At 41.9% G+C, this 18,296-nt stretch overlaps 1 protein-coding gene across 2 annotated transcripts in view; it reads right to left on the bottom strand.

Annotated features, from left to right (window-relative positions):
- Positions 1-11,635: 11,635 nt before the first annotated feature.
- The window catches only part of cacna2d1a (calcium channel, voltage-dependent, alpha 2/delta subunit 1a), a 93,958-nt gene continuing 87,297 nt past the window's right edge, over positions 11,636-18,296 (bottom strand). For both annotated transcript variants that reach the window (XR_013205235.1, XM_077234259.1), the window contains exon 38: positions 11,636-16,341. Coding sequence is in view for 1 of the 2 variants with exons in the window: in XM_077234259.1 (XP_077090374.1) it covers positions 16,225-16,341 (117 nt within the window). In the remaining variant the exon portion in view is untranslated. The remainder of the gene's footprint in view (positions 16,342-18,296) is intronic.

Raw genomic sequence — 18,296 nt, 5'->3', positions numbered from 1 at the left:
GGCTTGTTCTTGACTCATAGGTTCGGTGACTAATGAGCCAGCAATAATCTCCTTCTCTTCTCCAACAAGCTATACAGTACAAACTTCTCATCGGATCCTCTTGTTTGTCTTGGCTTCAGAAAATATTACTAATGCTAGCTGCTAAACTCTGCACAATGTATCTGGTATTGTTGAGGTCAAGGTAAATGAGCAACCCCAACAAGTAAAATCTGAGCACCAAAGAATTTCTTTTTCAACATTGCATACCTGGACTTTTGTTGGGGATAAGAACTTGGATGGATGATGAAGACCAACAGATGTTCCTCTCCCTTAATTCTTTGGGAAGTGAACCATGAAAAATTAAAAATGCCCATTTAAAGTCTGGAGGAGAAGTCTTGCAGGACTAGGTCAGTGTCGAGAGTTTTCTACAGTGATGAACTATGTTTCTGAGCTGCTCTTTGGACAAGAGAAGTTGGCCATCATAAGATGCATCCCAAATGAGGAAATTGATTCCAGACAGATTCTTCCTCCTTCTGTTATGACTTTATAAGTCCAGGCCTGTCTGAATTCTTTAGTGCACTTCCAAAAGACCCAAATACCATTCCTAGGGTGGCACTGGCTCGGCTGAATTAGGTGCGGGTAAAAAACAGAATGGCACCGACAAGGAAACAGAAAAAAAAAAAAAAAGCACATACACAAGCTCCGTCTGCCACACACACTGAATTCCAGTTGCTGGAACACCAAGAGAAGATGCCACTGAGATGCAGAACTTGAAAGAGGATAAAAGAGCATCTGTGTGCATAAATAAACCAACCCCCGGGGCAGAGTGACTCCACAGCTGAAACATAAAGCACATTAAAGCAGATTAAACACTCAGGCAGCTGCCTGGCATCTCACATCGTGCAGACACTTTTAATAACCCTATCATGTCACAAGATCATTATCACAATCACTGCTTCCTGCTACAAAACACATTGTGTTATTGTGAGTCAAGAGGTTCAGAAATACTGATTTTTGTAATCCCACACCTGCAGATTCAAAAAGACTACACATCACTACCGTCTGAGATACCATGCTTTGGTCAATATTTGAACATAGCACAACAGCAAAAAAGTGTAAAGTATTAGTCATAATTACAACCCCAAATCAGAAAAAGTTGGGACATTTTGTAAAATGCATTAAAATCAAGAATCTGTGATTTGTTAATTCTATTTAAACTTTTTTTAACTGAAAAAAGTTCAAAGAAAAGTTTTCCAATGTTTTCAGTGACCAAAATAATTATATTTAGTAAATATGAACAAATTTTGATTTTGAATATTGAGCTATAATATTGAGAATGGATATTGGATGATAGATAATTGACAATAGATAATAATATTGCTAATTTGACTGCACCTTAAGAAAGTAAAAAACTGAATTCGGAATACCATACCAGCATGCTACTATTACTGACTAACATCTTTATATAGCAGAAATAGACAGATTAACATGCTAGAGTGCTATTCCAAATTCAGCCAGTTTTTTTTAGAAATGTACCATTGACATACCATGATAATCTTTGAAGTACAGTGCCCTAATAATACCATAAAGTATGAATATGATAACATTTCATTACCATAGTAATAACATTTATTTGCATTAGATCTCAAGGAAAACACATTCATGGTACTATCATTGAATTAGCAATGGCAGACAGAGCTCAAGGAAATATTATTTATGAACTGTGTTCCGCTGACAGTTACAGGTTTAAGGGTGAACCTATACTTGTTTTTTTTTTATTATATTTCTGTTTCTATATGAATCACGTCATATGAATGAATAAGAAATAGCCTTCTCATAAAATAATTTTGTGTTTTCTCATGAGATTTGTCGGTGAGGGCTTTTGGATGAGTCTTTTGTTTGGATCACTCTTCTCGTTCTCCGTGCAAAAATTCAACACGGAATTTACTCGAAATCAGTTATTCATGAGGTTACATTTTGGTTAAGGCGCTGTTTATTGAGCCCGCTGCATTAAGACAGCCATTGCACTAGGTTTTGAGACCATATCTAGCATTACAGCATTCGTAGTTTCACTGATGGTTGAAAACTTTGCTTTCCCTTCTCTTTCCCTCCCTTTTGGATTTGTGGTGGGGTTCAGCCGGACATTACACACATCTGTGAGAAGTTATTGTGTTTGGCTGTGCTGCGTGCGGCGGCCAAATCACTTTCACAACAGACAGCTAGACATGAAAGGACATGAAAAGCAAGAGCGCTACCAGACTCCCGCTTGCAGAGCGCGTGTCTCAAATGAGTCGCAGGTGAGTCACAGTCATACAGTTCAGGGGGTCTGTGGAGTTTACAGCTGCCGGTATGGACCCTGTGTGTGTTATATCCATAAAAGCAGTCCTTTTATTTCTAGTGACCAACACCCAGAAGAAAGACTTGGCATCTAAACATTCTTGATTGTAGTGGTTTTTCTCTAGAAATGACTACAGAACTGTTTACAGCACCTGGAATTCCTATTCATCCTCTGCTGAGCATCTGTATCTAGCCAGCTTATAGGCGATTCTCACCAAATCTTGGTTTCAACGTGTTCTAACAAGACTTGCATCAACAAAGTTGGATGGATGGATGGATATAGTGCTTTGCTATGTACTACTGTATACCCAACGCGCTTTACAATCATATCAGGGGTCTAACATATATCTTTAAATTAACATTTTTAATTGATTTTCGCTGATTTCTCTCATTACCGCAACACCTTCTGCAATTCGCAATCTAATCTTTTTTTACATTTCATTGAAACTTGACATATTTTCAAAATGACGTGGCAAGCCTGAAAGAACATCAATTTATAGATTATGCACAGATTAATGTGTAGATAATGTATAGATTAAACAGACTATTCTTTTTCCATGTTATATTTACATTAAATGAACACCTGTTGCAATAATAATGTGCGGTTATGGAAATAAGGTTTATGATTTTGGTAATGATAATAAGACTTAGGCATGGTTGAAAACATTATAAAATTTAATGTAGAAAAAAGTAGATAATACTAGCACAGTAATGGATTCAAATCTTATTTTGCAGTGGCTTCGGGTTACAACGAAGAGTTACGCGTGACACATACGACAGGATGCACACAACCTGAACCTGAAGTGCAAATAATGATAGAGCCATATATATATATATATATATATATATATATATATATATATATTACACTGTATATATACAATAAGGAGTACTAAAATTTGAATTGTGCAGTGAAACGGACAGCTTTCTTGGGTATCTGGAATCTGGAGACTTTCTTGAAAAATAGCAACCACTGCCATTTCATGAAGCATCAGTGAGCCTTTATAATGGAAATAAAGTGGTCTAATAACCAGACGAGATACAAACAGTGGGGTTTATTCAAAAATAATTGTTTAGCAATCAACATTTAACCCCACCGAAATCCAACCACAAAGCTAGAAATACAGCAAAAATGAGACAACCTCGTCTGATTCTTGAGGTTTGGGCCTTTACTACTTCTTTAGTTGTAGGCTAGAAACACTGAGTCCCCACAAATACCAACAGACAAGAAAATACATTTCAGGCTAATATCACTTCTGGATTAAAGCCCTGCAGTCAGACATGTTGTTCCAGTCTGATTTGGTTTCGACCACTAAGATGTTTTGGACTCTGTAATGCATCCTTACTTAAAAATGCACATGAAATGTGCAACAGTTAGAACGTCTAGAGAGAAAACATGCTGTTTTAATACAAACAACTAAACCATGTCGTTTTCAAAATCCCTGGAAGGAGATAGAGGAGGGCCGAAGATGGCACTTGTGAAATATGTCCGGTTGAAATATGTGCAGAGTGAGCATGTTTAGTTTGCAGTGTGCACTGTCCACTTTTGTTTATGAGTTCAGGGTCGAAGCGGTGACAAGGGAGGAAAAACAAAAGAACACGTTCCTTTCGAGAGCCACCACGTCTCCAGCGCATTGTGAAATAAGGCCTTGTAAAGAGTCTACAAGAATGTCTAAAATGTGTGAATTACTAATTATTTAAAGCAACTTTTAACAACAGCAGATCCACACAGTCATTAAAATAATAATAATAAATAAATAATGTACTAACAGTACAAGGATGGTTACTCTACGATCCTATTCACATCAGTCACTTCATGCGTCATTATCAAACATTATCAAACATGTTATCAAACATTATCAAACAATTGCTATTTACGCACAATGGCCACATAAATGTGACACTAGAAATCTTTTCTACCATTTCCATCCATGACTTTGACAGACAGCAAATCAATTGTATGAATTTATAGATAAATGAAACGTTCAATTTATAAATTAAATTAAATATTGAATTAAATGTCAAATTAAATAAAAATTTGAACAAAATTTTATTTTGAATTAAATTAGAATCAAATAAATTTAATATCGAATTAAATCAAAAATTAAATGAAATATTGAATTACATTAAAACATCAAGATTTAAAATGAAATTGAATATATAAATAATGTAATTAATTACATAATAATAAACAATAATACATATTGAATTAAATGAAATATTGAATTAAATTAGATTAAATAAACTTTGAGAGCTTTTCTGAGGAATCCCAACAGAAATGCATTCACTGTAATTGCCATAACCTAACGTTAAATTGCTTGCTAACTCTTGGCCAACTTTTAGAAAGGCAGCGTTATCTATAACAGTATAGCCAAAAACAAACCAAATATTGCTAATTGGCTATTGAATAACTAAAACAAATATTTGTTGAAAATTCATACACTGATGAATCATTCACAATAAAGCATGTAGCTACAGTGGATAGCATAAGTAAAGTTAAACTTATAAAGTTCCCTTGGCCTTTGGAATTAAAAAATTCCCACACCATCACATTCCCTTCACCATATAGAGATTGGCATGGTGTTATTTCAGTTAGGCTAATAGCTGGTATGATTTGCATTGAGAGATGATCTTATGGAAAGTGCCCCATGCCAATCTCTAGGTATGGTGAAGGGAATGTGATGATGTGGGGCTTTTTTTTAATTCCAAAGGCCAAGGTAACTTTATCAGGATGCATAGTATCCTGTATCCATGAAACAACTGGCCTTTAAAAATAAAAATCTGCCTGCCTCAATGGCAATTTAACATAGGGGTGTCTTATGCAACCTGTATTTTAAGTAAGAACATTTATTTATTTACGATACATTATTCATTCACAAAGAAAATTGGTGTCCTTAAAGGTTGGATTTTTCCTAATTTTTTTAAAATTAAGGTATTAAGATCAATTTCCAAAAGATAATTTTTTATTCCTCATTTTAGTCAACTTTAGCATGGGTGTGTTCACTAACTTATGCTAGGCACTGTACATGTATCAAGCAAGTAAATAAGGCCAATGTTGATTTCATGAAGTCATTCTCCATATCCAGCACCCCTTTCTGTTCTATACCCATTCAATGGCATCTTGCGAGACAAATACTACAAACACGAATCATATTAGTAAGCAAAGTTGGGATTACAATTAATTATGAGATGCAAAAGGACCAGAGACATCGCTATGATTTCCTCCGTCTCACACCTGCTCAAGTAAACACTGCCTTTTTCACATCAATTCCGAAGCACAATCAAATATTTACACTACTGCTTACGGTCCACAAAATATTTTACAGCATTATAAGACTGACAGCTTTAATAATGCCTCAGCCGTTAATATTACAGCTTATTTCCTCCCTCCAGTCTGTAAAATCGGTAATTTTATATCGTACGTGTCCTTTTAGGGTTTCCCCCAGCTGTTTCCCAAATATAAACGGGCCTTTCATTAAACAAAAACACTGCGGGGACTGTAATTGAACGTATTTGAAATGTCGAGCACTGAAGTACCATACGTGAGCTTTAACGGTCTCGGAGTATATCACACATCGCAGAAGGAGACCGTTTAAGATCTGCAATAAACGCAGGAACGACCCTGTAAATCTGCATGCTGCTGGTTTCACATTCAAACTCAAGGTGAAACACTACAGAGGCCTTCAATGTCAAATCAGAGTAAAAAGCAAAGCAGAGCGAGCAACAGAAAAGCGATGGCAGTCAGATAACATTGTGTGAAAGCGTCGATGGCTTTCAGTGATTCGAGGGCCGTGTTGTGCTTGGCTCGGTCAGAGTCCTCGCCGATGACAGAAGAATGTCACATGAGAGCAGAGAAACGTCTCGGTTACGTATGTAACCCTAGTTCCCTGATAGGGAACGAGACGCTGCGTCAAACGCTGCGGGAACGCCCCTGCGTTGTGCGTCATGAAGCACGTATGGAATCAGCCCAATGGAGAGATGAAACGTCATAGGCGGGTGACGTCATCGACCAGGAAACTATAAAGCACCCCAAAAACACAAGCGCATTAGCTTCTGATAGGCTTGAAGGAAGCGCTAACGGGAGTGCCGGGAGTATGGCGGAGCGACGCAGCGTCTCGTTCCCTATCAGGGAACTAGGGTTACATACGTAACCGAGACGTTCCCTTTCAAGGGAACTTCGAGCTGCGTCAAACGCTGCGGGAACGCGAATACCCACGTCGCCATAGGACCAAATGACCGTCATGTGAGACTAGCGCACAGAGGACGAGAGCACCTGTGCCCCAGGGGTAGAGCTTAAGTCTAGGTCATAGAACTTAATAAAAGTATGCGGTGAAGACCATCCAGCCGCATCACAAACATCACTCAGGGAAACCCCCGACAAAAGAGCTTTAGAAGCAGCCATACTCCTGGTAGAGTGAGCTCGGACAACCAAAGGTGAAGGCTGGCCAGCCGACTCATAAGCAAGTGAGATAGCCTCAACCACCCACTTGCTCATTCTCTGTTTAGACGCCGGACACCCTTTCCTGGGTGGCCCGAAACATACAAAAAGTTGTTCTGATTTCCTCCACAGGGCAGCTCTGTGGACATAAGCGTCTAATGCCCTAACAGGGCAGAGTGAATTAAGTTTCTCCTGGTCCGATGACATAAATGGAGGAGGACAGAAAGCCTGCAGAACCGTAGGTCTAACAATATTAGTAGGAACCTTAGGAACGTAACCTGGTCTAGGATGCAGAAAAGCTTTAACCATGCCAGGTGCAAATTCCAGGCACGAGGGTGAAACCGACAGAGCCTGCAAATCTCCGATTCTTTTTAGTGAAGAGATAGCAAGCAAAAAGATAGTCTTAAAAGTGAGAAACTTCTCGGGAACTTCTTCGATAGGTTCAAAAGGAGCTAGGGAAAGACCTTCTAATACAATGGCCAGATCCCAAGTCGGCACCCTCGTACGAACTGCTGGCCTCAGCCTCAAAGTGCCACGGAGGAAACGAGTTATAAGCGGGTGTCTCCCAAGAGAAACTCCACTGAAAGGGACGTGGTAAGCAGCTAGTGCCGCCACATACACCTTTAGTGTGGAGGGGGATAACCCTGTGGAGAAGCGCTCCTGCAGGAATTCCAGCACTGCACCCACTGGGCAGTTAACTGGGTCCTGCAGGTGTTCTCCACACCAAGAAGTGAAAAGTTTCCACTTCAAGGCATAAAGCTTCCTCGTGGATGGAGCTCTGGAGTTAAGAATGGTCTCAACAACCTCGGTTGAGAGACCGGAGTCTATGAGCTGGGCCCCCTCAGAGGCCAAGCCCACAGTTTCCACAATTCTGGGCGGGGGTGAAGTATCGTGCCCCCCGCCTGGGAGAGTAGATCCCTCCTGACCGGGAGCTCCAAAGGAGAACCGTCCAGGAGAGAAATCAGGTCCGCAAACCATACTCGGGCCGGCCAGAACGGGGCTACTAGTAGTAGACTGACCCCGTCCCGGCGGACCCTCTCCAGAACTCCTGGTAACAGAGCAATCGGGGGAAAGGCGTACAGACGTGACCTCGGCCACGGCTGCACCATAGCATCCAACCCCAGGGGGGCTGGAAGAGTGATGGAGAACCACCGATGACAATGAGTGGTCTCCTTGGAAGCGAATAGGTCCACCTCGGCGCGACCGAAACTCAACCAAAGGAGCTCCACCACCTCGGGGTGGAGTCTCCATTCCCCTGGCCTCGGCCCCTGCCTCGACAGGGAGTCTGCTACCACATTCAAATACCCAGGGAGATACATTGCTCTCAGAGATAGTAGCTTCCCTTGGGACCACAGGAGGATCTGACGGGCCAACTTGTAAAGCCGGCGAGACCGCAGGCCCCCCTGATGATTTATATAAGAGACCACCGACGTGTTGTCTGATTGAACTAACACATGATGGCCTCTCAGGTCTGTTAGGAAGTGTTTCAGAGCCTGAAACACAGCCAACATCTCTAGACAATTTATGTGCCACGAAAGATGATGATCCTGCCACAGACCTTGGGCTGGGCGACCACTCATGACCGCCCCCCACCCTGTGAGGGAAGCATCCGTCGTTAGCGTTATGCGACGACAAAGAGCCCCCAGCACAGGACCTTTGGATAGGAACCAAGTTTCTCTCCACATGACCAGAGCACGAAGGCAGCGCCGCGTGACTTTGAACGTGCGGAGCGGATTTCCCCTCGGGGAGAATCCCTTGGTCCTGAGCCACCACTGTAGCGGTCTCATGTACAACAGGCCGCAAGGTATAACGTTGGACGCTGCTGCCATCAGACCCAACAGTCTCTGAAACTGCTTGACAGTGAGTAGCTGGCCTAGCTTCACTTGTTTCACAGCTGAGAGAATCGAAGCGATGCGGGTCGGAGAGAGTCGCGCCCGCATCGATACCGAATCCCAAACGACACCCAGAAAAGTGGTCTTCTGGGAAGGAGATAATACACTTTTCTTTGCGTTCAGCCTCAACCCCAACTTTCTGATATGAGCGAGGACGACATCTCGATGCCGAACCGCCATCTGCTCGGTCTGAGCTAAAATCAACCAATCGTCGATGTAATTGAGAATACGAATGCCCTGAAGCCTCAGAGGCACTAGTGCTGCATCCATGCATTTCGTGAAAGTGCGGGGAGATAAAGCTAGGCCAAACGGAAGAACCCTGTACTGGTACGCCTCGCCCCCGAAGGCGAACCTCAGGAACTTCCTGTGTTGTGGAAGGATGGACACATGGAAGTATGCGTCCTTCAGATCTATCGTGACAAACCAGTCCTCGGACCTGATTTGAGACACGATCTGCTTGATAGTGAGCATCTTGAATTTTAGCTTCCCTACCGAGCGATTCAATATGCGCAGGTCTAAAATTGGACGCAACCCCCCATCCTTCTTTGGAACGATGAAATATCGGCTGTAATAACCTGACTCCAAACTGGGAGGAGGAACCCGTTCTATAGCCTCTTTTTGAAGGAGCGTTTTCACCTCTTGTTCCAATACCAGAGCCTGCTCGGGGCCCACCACTGTGTGCAGAACCCCTCTGAATTTTGGTGGACGACACCTGAACTGGATAGCATAACCCTTTTCTACTGTCTGCAGGACCCAATGAGATATTTTTGGAAGGCTTTTCCACTCTGCCAGAAATTCTACTAAGGGTACCAGCCTCTCGAGACTGGCCTCTGGTGTAACTTGAGCAGCAGACGCAGCGCCCTGTAACGGCGCACCGGCAGGGAACAACTGGTCTGACCGCTCTGAGACCCTCCTCAGAGGGAGCGAGCGTCCCTCGGGAAAGCGCTCGCTGGGATCGTCTGTGCCCCGGCATAAAGGCGGGGTTGGCAGAACGAGCCCCTGAGGGCACCGAGGAGGAATGGGCACCGTAAAAAGAGGTGAACACCTTTCCGCCTCGGTGGGGACCACCCTCAGCATCCTGAACGGCTTGGCGTCAGGACTTCTTCTTAGCCGAAGCCTTCTTAGCCAATATAACTGTCCTCAGATCAGTTCTACTGGGAGAAGGCTTCGGCTGAGAGTGTCGCGGCTGAGCCCACTGTCCAGCAGGGGGAGCACGAGACGCGACACTCTGCCTCTGCTGCGCTCTATGTGATGAGCTCGAAGACGGCCGGGGCTGCTCCCGCCCAGCAGCCCCAGGGACATGAACTTTAAGGGGAAGAAACTTTTTAAAAGCTGCAGTTTGTTTCTTTTCTTCTTGGAATTTATCGATAACTGAATTCACAGCATCACCAAACAACCCCATGGGAGAAAGAGGAGCATCTAAAAGAAAAGCTTTTTCTCTCTCTTTAATATTAGTCTGATTTAACCACAAATGTCTTTCTGCGGCCACCAGAGCTGCCATAGAACGACCCATTAATTTGGCCGATTCTCTGGTGGCACGCAGGGATAAATCAGCAGCCTGACGCAGTTCGCGAACTACGTCAGTACTGACCTCCTCACTCTCACTCATGTCCCTTAGCAGATCAGCCTGGTATGCCTGCAAGATTGACATAGTATGCAGACATGACGCAGCCTGACCTGCTGCCGAATATGCTTTACCCACCAAAGCCGAAGTGTTTCTTAAAGGCTTGGTGGGTAATGCCGGTGCCTTAAAAGATGATGCTGCTTCGGGGGAGAGATGGCTCGCAAGCGTCTCTTCCACACGAGGCAACGCACCATAACCATGAGCCTTGGCTCCCATAATATTAGCGTATGTTGAAGTCTGGGGACTAAACACTCTATATGACACCGGTTTTCTCCATGATTTCGACACCTCGGTGTGGAGATCATGGAAAAACGGCAGGCACCGGCGTGGAGGCTGCACACGTGACGGCAAAAATCTCTCATCCAACTTTGATTTAGAAACAGACTCCTGTCTAGTCACTGGCCATTCAATATTAAGTTTTTCAACAGCTCTTGTTAACACCTCCATAAGCTCATCACTCTCAGGAGTGTGGGGTGGCGAATCCTCCACATCTCCCTCAACACTAACAACATCAAGTTCCTCAGAACTGGATAGCATTGGTGCCTCAGCCCGAGCGGAAGAAACCGCAGCGCGTGCTTCCGAACCCGGGACTGAGGCACTGGATCTCACAGGTGAAGGGAGAGATAAGGCAGAGCCCGTCTCAAACCCCGCTGTGAGATCCATCTGCGATCCCCACGATAAGCGCCGCCGCTCTGCCTCGGCAGAAGCGGGACCCGAACCGCGGGGAGCGCGCACCGAACCGCTCTCCTCAAAGAGCGACCGGCGGGAGCGGAGCGTCCTTAACGGCAAACGCTCGCAATGCTCACAGTCTGCTCCCTCGAGAGCAAACTGGGCATGCTGAACTCCCAAACAAACAACACAAAGATCATGTGTATCCCCGCTCGTTAAATAACGCGAGCAGGGAGGAACACACTTTCTAAACTGCTGTTCGTCCGCCATAATCTCTCAATATATATATATATAGGGATAAATTGTTTGTGTGGTGCAGGGTATGTAAGACAGACAATATCACACAGGGACAGATTCACATGTAGCGCGACTGAAAGCACAGAAGCTAATGCGCTTGTGTTTTTGGGGTGCTTTATAGTTTCCTGGTCGATGACGTCACCCGCCTATGACGTTTCATCTCTCCATTGGGCTGATTCCATACGTGCTTCATGACGCACAACGCAGGGGCGTTCCCGCAGCGTTTGACGCAGCTCGAAGTTCCCTTGAAAGGGAACTGCAGACTTCAACTTCCCTCTGACATACATGGGGAAAAATGTTTTGGCACCAGGACAAATACAAGTAGAAGTGATTTGGGGAAAGAAGAAAAACAGAAATGTGTCACGGTCAAAGCAGTCAAGGCAAAGGACACATCACCTCTTCCATTGATGGCAAAGTTTTTATTCTGAATATACTTGAACATGAGGATTATAAACATTGGGATTTTTGTTTTCATCATATTTGTTGTAGAGAATTATTTTTACTTTTTAAAAATTTTTTTTAACAAATATACACACTGGTTGACTCCGGTGAATCAAGATTTACAAGAGTGTTACGCATTAAATCAGTGGTTCTCAACTAGTGGGCCGCAGAACACGGAATCAAATAATAAAATGCAATTAAGCATATAATAATGCACGAAACTAAGGTCAATGCCATATTCAGTTCTATGCGAAGAAAAACAACGATGTGAGGGATGAAGATACAGTTGGTTGTACTGTATACCTTAGTGTCGATCGTTCATCCAAAAAGCTTTGAAAATATGTATATCCAAATATTTCCAGCACACGCACACAAAAACTAAAACTGAATTTAAAAAAATTAAAAACTGTAAAAAGCAGACAGACATCAGTATGTCTTTCCCTCACAGCTTACAAAAAAAACATGCTGTCTAGCCCAACTAAGGTCACAAATTAGTAGCAAAAGACATATAAACATTTTAAAGGAAGGAGAAAACGCTTCCTGTATCTTTTTTAGTTGACGTCAAAAGCCTTGGCGTAATTTAAGTTGTCATTTGATAGAAACGATTTATCCAAATTACGCAGATGACAACATCGTTACTTGAAAGCAGTCAAAATCCTCAATCACCATAAACGAAACTATGTATAGTAAAAGAAAATACAACCCGGATTACATTAAATACGGGTTACGTTTGATATTGTTTGGGTCGGCACTTAAATTCTGGCTCCTGAAGCAAAACCAGATGGGAACCACTGGATGAAAGTACAATTGAGGGAGACTGAAAATAAGCCCACAGATAAGTCCTCCTAAACCCTGACTGAGGCAGACTGACGGTCAGCCAAGAGGCAAGTGGAGGCAGCAGGATCTGACTGACCACTCAAAACACTCTTCACACTAGTAGACTATTCCAGAGATCAAAACCCACACAGTCCAGATAGACAGAGAACCGAAACACCAGCTTCAAAAAACCCACATTTTGCAAATATTCTGTTCCTTAGGTGACAGCATCTGAACTCGCAGTCTACAGGACGTTAAACAGGGCGGCTTTTTTCATCCCAGTTTGACTGAAGAACAAAAGATGCTATATCTAATTTTGTATTTTCGAAGGAATAATATGAATCGATCTCATATTTCCACAGAACATCTGTCTTTTTGATATCCTAGAAAACACTTTCACCTCTATTAAGGTATCCTGTAAACAATTTCTGTCAGAAGCTGGAGACCCTTAATTCTTTCAAATACAGCTCCCAAATCAGTTTTGACATTTGAGGTTAAGGTTAGCTTGGACCGTCAAGATTGGGATACGTCTCGGTTCAGCAGCTGTCGCCCCAAGATAAAGGCAGTGAAAGTTAAGGTGCGGTCACATTAGCAAAAAAAGGCCCTTTTATGAAGTGCAGCTCACACAGATGTCACTTTCAAACCAAGCAGCTTTCCGTTGGTGAATGCGCTGAATTTGCGTGACTAACTTGAATATGAGCGAAACCTGCACGGGGAACTTTTTCACCCTCATGTGAAATTTCCTATTGAAATTACTGGATTTCTCCCACCAAATTTGGCTGAGGAACTGTAAATGTGACCGCAACTTTAAGGCAGTGTTCTGAATGGAATATTAGCATACTACTTACAGTATACTGTACAGTATGTTCTATCTCTTTAAAAATTCCAAACTGTAGAATGCTATATTGTGACATCATCACATGGCATCCAGTTATCCGGGACTCTGAACAGTTAATTAGTCTAAATATGTAAATTTTTGCAGTCACACTGTAAAAACGAACGTCAAGTCGGACGCATTGCATTGTGGGACGCAGTATTCCATCCAGTGTGATGTTGCATACTGCATATTTTTAGCAAAAATAGTTGGTCTTCTGTATTTGCATATTGAAAATTTGCATACTGCCCATAGTATACATACTATATACTTGCGAATATGGTAGTAGTATGCTAGAATGCTATTCCGAACAGAGCCGTGATCTGTTACTTTACACACTCCAGCACCTACAGAGGCAAATACTCTAGCATCACACAAAAAAGCAGATGTTCACATGCACACAACAATGCTTAGTTTTCACTTCCAGTGCAATACATGCCAAATAAACAGGCCATAAGGAAGAGATATTAATATATTAAAGGTTTGAATACCCTCACTGGCCGCTTTCCTGTTTTTTGAAGACAAATAGTTCTATGGCACTTTTAAGTACAGCTAGAGGAAGTGAAAAACATGTATTTTAGTACATTATACTTAGTATAGATAAACAGGATTACATTAGTTTAGCTGGGAATCAACATGGGTAATTCGTCGAGTTAATGGTCTGGAGCTGGAGATGTTTTCAATCATTTCTCATTTTGACAGCCAATTAACTATGATGTTTATGGTGTTTATGGTATGGAATACATTGATTTAATGCACTTCACTTCTAGAATGCATGTCTGATAACAGTGAAGTGAGGAATCATGGATGCAAGCCACTTCACTGACTTGAAGCCAACTCCACCTAGTACAATCATGTTGTTTTCAGGTGCATTAACAAAGACGTTTCCCGTGTACAGAGGAAATTATGCGTAAAGTAACAGTGGCATTGCTCACTGGAATTCACTTTCCATCCCAGATTTGGATGTACTGTGGCTTCGTGTCTTTTATTTTCCTGTTTTTCTAAGCTAAGATACAACATAATGATGGTAATCTGCTGATTGAGATCTAAATAACTTTGTACATGTTTACACCAAACCAAAAACAATGCCGATACGGTTCAGTGGCCATAAATAACTCCCAGAAATCACGTCTGCTAGTAATTGAGCATTTCGAACACATTTCATAATCAATACAATATTGAATAAATTGAATATTGGCACCAGGCATCACTCCTCCTCTTCAAAAAAACAACAACAACTAAATGCTTAAATAGAAAAGAAAGAAAGAATAAAACATTATTCGTCTTGCTTTTCTTTTTCACAACCTTCCATAATTATCCTTGTCTCTTCTCAAAATCTTAATTATTCCATACATTTTGGATTCGGGACTAGATTTCATTGAGGCACAAAGATCCAGTCAGGATCTCTAAAGGGACGGAAGTTTCGTTAGTCAGATCAGAATGACGATATTATGCATTTCTCTGCAGAGCAACCAGGGTCAGATTGCACATGTGATATTCCTTCACTTATTTTATATGTATCCATTTAAATCAAGGCACGTTGACAGGAAAGAAAGGCTGACAGAGCTCTGCCTCTGACATTAAAGTGAAATATGACACATCAGAGACCCGAAAGACAGCTCAACCAGGGTCAACATTTCTCATATAAACTCGAGTGTCTCAAAATAACTCTAAACATTAGATGATTTTCTTTCTACCTTTTTGAGTTCTCAAGATGATATTAAAGTGTGGGAAAGAGCAACTGTCATAAATTTCTTTTCACCCATCTGCATATCCACACACACATACATTAATTATAGAACAGAAAACTTAACATTAAACATACAAAAAATCTTTAAATAACTTAAAACATCTTAAAAGATCTAAAATAAACAGGTAATTCACCAAAAAAAAAAACCAAAACACACATGCAACAGCATTTTTTTTCCCCTCTTCATATTCACAACCAGGACACATAACTTTGCGAGCTAGCTTTTAGGTCGGTACGAATTGGCAGTAGTTTAAAAAGCCCTAAATAAAAATGACAGGGCAGTTTGGCCACACGACCTGCTTGGCATGGTGCAAAGTAAGGCAAGACCACACACAGGGTAAATTTGGCAGCAGTGCACATTTGAATGCACTATGGGCGGATAAAAATCATGTGTGATAGTAAATACGGGCAAATGGAGGGAGGGATTGTTCTCACATAGCGGTTGGAAATGAAATCGATATTCCCGAGGCACAGAGGTGGACACCACTGGGAAAAACAAGAGACTTTTGCTATTGGGTCACTTGCTCATTTGTCCCTTTTTTCAGTAATGGGCTGCAGACCACAAACAAGGTTGGATTCTGATCCGACCCTGAGGGGTCCATTAAATATCTCAGCAGGGCAAATGTGACAAGGCCATAAAAGTCACATATAAACAGTTTGTAATACTGAGGAACTAGTCGCTGTAAATATGTTGAAGGACAAATAGGTTAAAAAAGGCATCACACTGGTAAAGGGTGAAACTTTGGTTGGCAGTGTTGTGATTGGATAATTTTTTCGTTATTACGCTGGGACGTAGTTCATCTCCATGGGCAAAGTGAAGATTAATTGTCAATGTCTGCCCACCCAGTTAAGTCTGCCCACCCCGTCGCTCATGTGGAGAGAGTCCGACCTCAGAGGTCAAATGTTAAAGGTCGTTGCTCATTTATCATCTCCGACCTACTTTGACCTCAAGGGCTGTGAGTGATCATGGCTTCGGTTTTGTACTTCCTGGGTCAGAGCCTCTCCCTCCATGTGCTGGGTTGTGGCGTGGGAGTCTGGATGAATGTACATATGTGATGTGGTATGTGTTTTGGCATCGTAGAGGGGTGTGGTGTCTCTGTGCTGAGGTCACGAAAGACAGTGTCCTCGTCCAATCAGAAGCCAGAGCAGCAGCAACTGGAGGATGACCATGGACACGATAGACGGAGTCAGACCTGATGCCCCACCACATTCCTCCAAAAACTCCTGTTATCATGCCGACAACAGAAAGACAATAAGTCATAGGGAATTAATGGGATGATTGTGTAGGAATTACCGTAATGACGAGACGTAAAACCTTTTTTTCAACCTTGTAATAAATTGGGGTTCAGAAAGTAAAAGTCCCATTGAACGAAGATTTTTTTTCCTTAGAGAATATGCAATATATTCAAAGTTTATAGCAATATATAGAGTATATATAAAAAAACATTAGTGCTGTCAAATCATCTAACATAAAGTTTTTGTTTACATAACACACACACACACACACACACACACACACACACACACACACACACACACACACACACACACACACACACACACACACACACACACACACACACACACACACACACAGTTATAATCAAAATAATTAAAGCCCTATTGCAAATCAGGTTCATTGACAGAATTTACATACTTTCAGCTGTTTGCAATCAACAAATCAAACAAAAGTAATCGAAATAGCTCAACACAACAAATGTTTCCAGTGGTTTCTCAAAAAAAAAACTGAAAATGCAACTTTTAATGACTTCTGCGGTCTCAAAATTATTCAACCCCTGAATAGAATCCCTCACAACAGCAGAAATCGGCAAGAGAGGTGTTGTCTCAAGCACAGAACTAATCAAGGGCTTCATTAGTTGCACCAGGTGTGCTTGAACTAGAACACATGTAATATCTGAACTGGCTAGGTTTGTTGAGTGTCATGTTTTTACTGCATGTTAGAAATAGGTCAAAAGAATCGTCCAAAAAGTTAAGACAAGATATCCTCGCCCTTCACAAACAAGGAACAGGATACAAAAAGATAGCGAAGTTACTAATTGTTCCTGATACCGTTGGAAGGATAGTTTGCAAGTTTAAACGTAAAGGAACAGTGGTTACACTACCTGGACGGAGCAGAAAAAGGAAGCTATCAACGGCTGCAAACAGATTTCTGAGAAGGCAGGTTCAGAAAAACTCTTGATTGACTACTAAAGACCTGCAGCAAGACATGGTGGCAACAGGCACTGAGGTTTCCGGTTGCACAGTAAGGCGCGTACCAAATGCATGCCAGACGTACAAGACGCCAAACTCCAAGACATCCACCACTACTGACCCAAAAGCACAAGACAAGTCAGCTCCAATTTGCTCAAAATCATATAAATAAGCCACAGAAGTTTTGGGATTCTGTTCTGTGGAGCGATGAAACAACTTTTGCAACTTTTCAGCCCTATGGATCAGCTGTATGTTTAGAGAAAGAAGAATGGAGCATGGGCTGAAAAGAACACTCTGTCTACAGTTAAGCATTGTGGGGTTTGTGATGCTCTGGGGCTGCTTTGCATCCTCTGCCACTGGAAACTTGCAGAGGAAGGGAAGATGGATTCATTAAAGTATCAGGAAATCCTAGGAGAAAACATCATGCTGTCAGTGAGGAAGCTAAAGCTTGGGTGACATTGGACCTTCCAACAGGACAATAATCCCAAGCATACCTCATATTCCACCAAGGCTTGGTAGCAGAAGCAGTCCTGGAAGATTCTACAGTGTCCATCACAGTCACCTGACTTGAATCATAAAGAAAATCTCTGGTGGGATTTGAAGAAGGTGGGTGCAGCACACAAACTGCTTGCCATGAAACGGGTTGAATAATTTTGAGACTACATAAGTCATTAAAAGTTGCATTTTCAGTTTAATTTGGGGAAACCACTTGAAACATTTGTTCTATTGAGCTGTTTCAATTACTTTTGTTTGATTTGTTCATAGCAAATAACTGAAAGTTTGTAAATGTTGCCAATAAACCTGATTTACAATGGGGGTTTAATAATTTCGATAACAACTGTATATATATTAATACAATAATACACACACACACACATATTATGTAAAAAAAAAACTTTTGTAAGATGCAATTAATTGTGATTAATCGATTTGACAGCACTAAAAATATTAATAAAAATATTAAAACA

The sequence above is a fragment of the Siphateles boraxobius genome, unplaced genomic scaffold (genome assembly GCF_051911475.1).
Source record: "Siphateles boraxobius isolate OS27281-9 unplaced genomic scaffold, OSU_SipBor_1 19, whole genome shotgun sequence".
Classification (NCBI taxonomy): Eukaryota; Metazoa; Chordata; class Actinopteri; order Cypriniformes; family Leuciscidae; genus Siphateles; species Siphateles boraxobius.
The sequence above is the reverse complement of the archived record's forward strand: the minus strand, read 5'-3'. Positions and strand labels throughout refer to the sequence as shown.